The sequence below is a fragment of the Arachis ipaensis genome, chromosome B09, assembly GCF_000816755.2.
Source record: "Arachis ipaensis cultivar K30076 chromosome B09, Araip1.1, whole genome shotgun sequence".
Classification (NCBI taxonomy): domain Eukaryota; kingdom Viridiplantae; phylum Streptophyta; class Magnoliopsida; order Fabales; family Fabaceae; genus Arachis; species Arachis ipaensis.
In genome coordinates this window covers 16,318,965-16,326,199 of record NC_029793.2, presented here as the reverse complement: position 1 = coordinate 16,326,199, position 7,235 = coordinate 16,318,965, and the positions used below count along the sequence as shown (strand labels likewise).

The 7,235-nt window shown below is 27.1% G+C and overlaps 1 protein-coding gene across 1 annotated transcript in view; it reads left to right on the top strand.

Moving 5' to 3' along the window:
* Positions 5,931-7,235, top strand: part of LOC107615097 (transcription factor MYB3-like) — a 4,734-nt gene continuing 3,429 nt past the window's right edge. The window contains exons 1-2 of the mRNA XM_021111480.1: positions 5,931-6,119; positions 6,748-6,877. Coding sequence (XP_020967139.1) covers positions 5,987-6,119; positions 6,748-6,877 — 263 coding nt within the window. The 5' untranslated portion in view covers positions 5,931-5,986. The remainder of the gene's footprint in view (positions 6,120-6,747; positions 6,878-7,235) is intronic.

The following is a 7,235-nucleotide window of genomic DNA, read 5'->3' as shown; positions in this document are numbered from 1 at the left end:
ACTATTAGTAATTTTTTTTTTTTATTTCTCGACACATAAAATTCTGTTGAACCTTCTTCGGCAATAGTATCTGCACTGAAGTACATACATTTACAGTTTCGTGGATGTGCTTATGTCTCTTTCCTATATTTGTTGTTCCTTGACTGCAATTCAAATTTTCAAAAGCATTTTTAAATAATATATTTTATCTATTTGGGGAATCCGAATTTAGAAAATGACAAACAAAAGAATCTGTAAAGTTCAAACAAATGAAATTTACAAGTCGGACCACAGTTTCTACCGTAGAAATTATTATGTATTCTAAATTATTGAAGAAGAAACATCTTCTGTCGGAAAAAAAAAAAAAAAAACTGTATCTTAAATTTAAAAAGAATTGGAATTTACCTCAAATTAGACACTTTTATTCAATCTTTCAGTTATATTCCTCCCTCCCGTTATCTAACAAAATAAGACGGCAGGGTAAAATAGTATAAGATATTGTATTCTATTATATAATATAAATAAACATTCCGGTAAAGTATCGTTTTTGTCTCCAACGTTTGGGGTAAGTCTTATTTTTAATCGTCCTATTTATATCCTTAACGTTTATAAAAGTGATTTAATGTTATCCTACTATCAATTATACTAATAAATCAGATTATATTTTTCAATTATTCTCACTTGGATGTATTCATTCTCAATTAGGTCTCACTTGGATGTGTTCGATTTTAATATTATACCCACTATTTATGTTTAGATTCAATTATATACCTAGAAAAGTAAATTATGTAAATGTTGTAGGAATTAGTTTCAACATTTGATGAGCTATTTTTCGAAGTAGATCATCGATTCTATTCCAAACATTTGTATTCTAACTTCAAGAAGAGATTTTTAAAACTCAAACTAAAGCGCTCATGATGTGTAATTGACGGCAGGATAACATTGAATCACTTTTACAAACGTTAGGGATACAAATAGGACGATTTAAACGTTAGGGACACGAATAAAATTTACTCCAAACGTTAAGGATAAAAACGATACTTTACTCATAAACATTCCTATAGACTTTGTTTGTAATGAAAGATTACGTTTGGTGAACAAGTTAGTTTACTTGCCCGTTTAAATAAGTATAGAATTTCAAATATTATTTTGTGTTTACAAATTTGATAGTAATTTATTTGTTAGTATTAAATTTTTAGATATATAGAACTCATATGTAAAACAAATTAATTATTATTGAGTTATTAAATTGAGAGGTACCATAAATAAAAAATAATTATCTTAAATAAAAATAGATTAGATGACCTTGGAGAGTTTATTTTTTGATGTGTTATAAAATAGATTTAGGTTTAATTTTTGTTAGAATCCTAAATTTGTTAATCGATTAGGTTTAGATTTGTCAAATAGTAATTTATCCGGCAAGCATACTTCATCCTATTAAGATAAAAACAACTTTATAAATAATTTATCCCAATTACAAAAATTTATTTATGGTGAAGTTTAATTTGAATATTTTAAATTTATTATACTTATTCTAAATAATATTATATATTTAGCATAGACACTCAAATCTGATTTTACACATTTTATTGGTCTCTAATAAATTTTAAGAAAAAATATTCTAAAATGATCCTTAGAAAGATTTATTATTAAAAAAAATTAATATCAAAATTGTTAAGAAAGATTAACTTTTATAATATTTAAGAAAAATAACTAATTTTTTTTTTTGTAAAGAAACGAATATACCCTAGATTATTTTTTTATTTATAAGTTATTTTTGTTTTAATGGACTCAAGTATGCTTGACAAACCAATCATACTATTTCATGAATCTAAACTTAATTTATTAACAAATTTAGGATTCTAAAATAACTTAAATCTAGACATATTTTATAACACATCAAAAAATAAACTTTTGATAGATCACCTAATTTATTTTTACTGGAGATAATTATTTTTATTTGTTATGGTATCATTTAACTCGATAGGTTAAGAACTAATTCGTCGCATATTTGATCTTTATTTAAAGATTCGTCGCTGGCTAATAAATTATTGCTTGCCCTAGGCGAAATTCAAACCTTTTATATACTTATTTAAGCGGACGAGTGAACTAACCAATTAATCAATCTAAGTTAGTTATAAATGCTGTTGTTCTTAAAGAGAATAAAAAATATATAAAAGTTAAAACCATTTTATTAACATATATAGAAAAATTTTTTAAATATTTTTAAAATATCTGTTCTAATAATCCTAAAGATCTATTTTTGTGCTTAAACTTTATTCCAATAATATATAGATAGTAGATCAGATTTAAATACCTTTAGACGCTTTAGTAAAAATCACTTTCTCCGTCGATAGTACGAAGTCGCTATATGCGTATCCACACTGAGACCAACATTTGCTGTCAACTCTTTGACCAATGGACATCTGATTTAAATTGAGAAACCTCTTGCAACTCTTTGCACGCCATAAAGTTCTTCTCCAAGAATCAAGCTCACATACGTTTATGTGTATAGAGGTAACGGAATAAAACTCTTGTTATTTTCGTCTGTCACCTTCCTCTACTCTTGGCATACATATATATAGTATGAGATTTGTTACTGATTTTAAATTTGATTCTCAATTCAAATTTAAATCATATCTTGTTATTTTAAACTTGAATCTTTCAAATTTATGAATCATATTATAACTCAATTTGAAACAAAATCAGTTAGGATCTCATCAAAATTTAGAAATCAAGTTTAGAAATAGAATAACTAATTATTCTCAAATCTCATATAATATTCTCAATTATCATACTATTATTATATTCTTAGTGCTAGCAAAGAATATAATAATATTCTATTTAAATTAATATAATTATTTATTTGATCAAATCAAAATAATAATTAAATAATTCTAAGCAAATATTAGAATACTCGTTAGTGTGTGACCCCATAGGTTCAATACTAAGCGGGTAGTAAATTAGTCATACTAAATTTACTAATCAAGGTTGGCGTCTAGCAACACTTCTCAACGACCCGATAGTATGAAGTAATATATTTTTACTAAGAACCTCAGAAGAACAAAGTATAATTCCTTCCATCTTTCCAGCTCTTGGTTAACCCTTAGAGTATGGTTTAATTGTCAAACTCTAATTTGTTATCATTATTATAATGAACTGTGAATGACCTAAGAAACTCATTTCTTCCTTCATTCAATCCTCTTGACCAAGGTTTTATTCATCTCAGTCATTATAATCATAGAGCTCAAACTCTTTACCAAGGGTTGACGGATTCCTTATTGACAAATCATTAATTCTACAAGTATTTAAATCATACCCAATATCCATTTAACTAGCATCCTAGGGTATTAGTGTCCGGAATCAAAGTATAATAAATACATTATTAATTACTATGACAGTCGTATGTCAAATGAAACTCTATTATTATATTCATCTCATCTTGAAAATATCCTATTGACAAATATGCGGTAATTATAACCATTAGGAATTCTCAGAGTGAGTCAGTTCAATGGTCATATCTCTATATGCACCATCTATATATATAATTTAATAAATGAGATCTATTAATCTCCATCCAATGAAGACCATTATATATATATTGATCTTTTCGGATTATTAATGTCCTTTTTAATAATTCTATAACCAAGAACAATTTAGATTAAATTATAAAAAATTCATCTCTCAATATTGTAATCACTATCACAATAATAAATCTCTAAATTTAATCAAGGACGTTATTATATTAACATTTTAATATAATAACAATAACAAATTATATTAACATTTTAATATAATAACAATAACAAATTATTTAACACGTGATTGATTGAATTGTGGTCATACTACTTATTCCTAACAATATTAATTGAAATCAATGGTTAAAATTACTAAAACTGATATTCTAAGAACATTTGAAAATTTTCGTGTAGCATTAGCTCGCTTATAAAAATGCTACTTGTTTATATAGCTTCACTTTTGTATAATTTAGTAAATTTCTTCAAATGTCACTAAAGAATCATCAATCATGGTTTGTAGTGTCTTTACATTATTCTGTATATGAAATAAATTCAGATTGAGGCAAAATGCCTACAACATTTTTTATTAATATTCTAGTACAAAATTATGATGTTTGAGTATTGAATTCTGAAGACAAGGTAAAAAAACAAAATACAAAAAATATGAGAGCACTTATTCTTCACAGTACGTTTCTCTCCGCGTTATGTAAACGTGCTTAATTAATTATATAGCGATATAAGAAAATTTACATCCAACAAACTTTCAAGAGCGTGAGAGAAAGTTAGATAGAAGCAAAAGTATCTATACAGTGATTCTTATATTATATGAATGACGGATATGTATATTTAATTATGATTTTAATTATGATCGGTTATGCTAAAGTAATAATAATTAAAATTACTTTACACATATATACTCATGATAGATCGAAACTAATCTTATATCCACAGAAGATGCACTCCGTGTGACAAAAATACTATATCTTAAATATGTACTTACTTCGTGATGATCCAAACTTACGTGATACTCCAACCCTCCAACAACCAAACCAAAGCTTCATCGGCTACGAAGAGGGCCAGAACTTCTCCAGCTACGGCATTGGTAGGTGGTGCCAGAAGCGTCAATGACTTCAAGAACTACTCCGATGACTTTTTCAACCCTGGGGTGAACGAGTTCTGCTCCTACAGCCGAAGCTCCGGTGGGAACAGCGAGACCTTTACGGGCTATGCTAAAGGCACCAACATTGTCGAGGAAGGCTTCAACACCTACGGCAAAGGTTTCAGAGGCGGCACCGTCACACAGTACGGAACCAACTCAAATGTCCCAATTTTCTGGTTCTCCTAGATAGGGTTTTGGAGAGTTGGAGTGCCACGTAGGTTTAGATCACTACAAAGTAAGTGCATATTTAAGATAGGATACTTTTGTTATACGGAGTGTATCTTTCATGGGTACAAGATCAATTTCGATCTAACATGAATACATATGTCAGTATTTTCATCTTTTATGACTATAAATGGTCATTTATTCTTTATATTTATGATCAAACTTTACAAACAATAACATCTTAATTCATACTAATAATCAAACGTTATAAGTAATATAATTAAATTAAATTTATATTTATAATAAAAATATAAATAAAATGAAAAAAAATAGTGGTTAATTTTGTATATTTATAAAAAATTTGATTATATTGTTTTGATAAATTTAATTCTTCTAATAGTTGAAGAGAATAATTTATATAAGAGTAGTGCTAGGGAGCCAATGGCCTAAGCGTACAATGTATATAATGGGCTAAATCTTTAGTCCATGAATAAAATGAACATCACTCATACTATCCAGAATAACCATCCCAATAGTAGGAATAATAAACATCTCATGTCATAAAACAACTCATCCCAAAAGAGTAAGCTGATTTTGGGATTCACCAAGGATTGAACTCTTGATCTTTCGGATCTAGAACTCTAATACCATATTATGAAACCACTCATCCCAATTAGCGTAACCTGACATGATAATGTAACACTAATGATCATATCTAATACTTCTTAAACCTCCAGTGTACACATTGTACGCTTAGACCATTGGCTTCCTATACTTTATCTTTATATAAATATTAATAAATATGTAAAGACTACTTTAATAATAAATTTTAGTATTAATTAACATGATTTATTTTGTTTTATTCCATAATAAAGTAAAAGGTAAGGACAGGCAAATATATGTATGACCCCACTCTAGACATGCACAAATTTGGGAAAAATATGTTATTAAGCAAATAATTGGTGGTGGAGAGCTAGCCAGCAAGGCTTGTAATTATTAATTAATTACTTTGATAATATAAAGAGTAGTGTATTAATGTAGAATTGTATATATATGTTGAGAGAAAGGAGGTAACAGCGACACATCTCTTGACATAGATTTTACTTTTTCTTTGTGGCCTTGGCCTCTTGCATTGTCACTCTCTTTCTTAATTGCACTGAAAGATATGGGAAGGAGTCCTTGCTGTTCTAAGGAAGGTTTGAACAAAGGAGCATGGACAGCTATGGAAGACAAAATTCTCACAGACTACATTAAGATTCATGGTGAAGGAAAATGGAGACACTTACCCAAAAGAGCAGGTCAGTATATAAATATTTTTTCATACTGAGTATTAAACCACTCTTTCATTTTAACTCATGACAACAATAAAAAAAAAAGTCTCATAATTCACAAATTCAACTCAACAGAATACATAAATTCAGTTACAATTTTAGTTTTTATTATTTTATCTTATTTTATTTTTATCTTATCTTTATTTGCTTTTATTTTTCATAGGTCAATATTTTAAATATATTTAGTTTTACTTTCATAATTTACAATTCAATCAATTAACAATCAATCAAAAAATACAAAATACAATATTTTTCATCTTTTTATTTTTTATTTTTTCATAGTTTTATTACTGGGAATCGAAAAAAAATGTGTTATTCGTTTTGAAAAATGCTAGGTGACTAACATTTTTAATGTAAAAAATTACATATAATTAAAAAAAATGTGTTATTAGTTATGAAAAATGCTAGTCGACCAACATTTTTAGTGTAAAAATTTGGAGAATCAGTGAATATTAGTTCAAATGTAAGACAAAAAGAAAAAAGTGATATTCACTTAACATTTCTCATTAGTCATTATATATATAACTGCATTTCAATTATTTACATTTAGTAGTTGTGTAATGTAGTGTATGTAATGTAATGTTTTGATGCATAGGGCTTAAGAGATGCGGAAAAAGTTGCAGGCTGAGATGGTTGAATTATCTAAGACCTGGCATTAAAAGAGGAAATATTACTCACGATGAAGAAGAGCTTATAATCCGCCTTCACAACCTTCTCGGAAACAGGTCAATCATTTTAATTATTTTTTTATGGAGAATGTTAGGGGGAGAATGATTTTGTTGAATAATATGAACAACTACCAATCAAATAAAAACATACTACACCTCCAAATTAATTCTCTAAATTTTAATATTAAAATAATCATCCGTACACTAATAAAATGAACATCCAATATATCTATTATTTACATTGTTTAATATTTTCATTATTTACCTATACTTTTTCTTTATGTATATATTAGCCTTCTTTGTCAACTTATTATTATCATCCTATTTTTTTTTTTTTGTGATAACTTTATATTCTAATTGAATAAAATTATCAAAAATATATTTGTAATAATATAAATAAATAAATAAATAAATA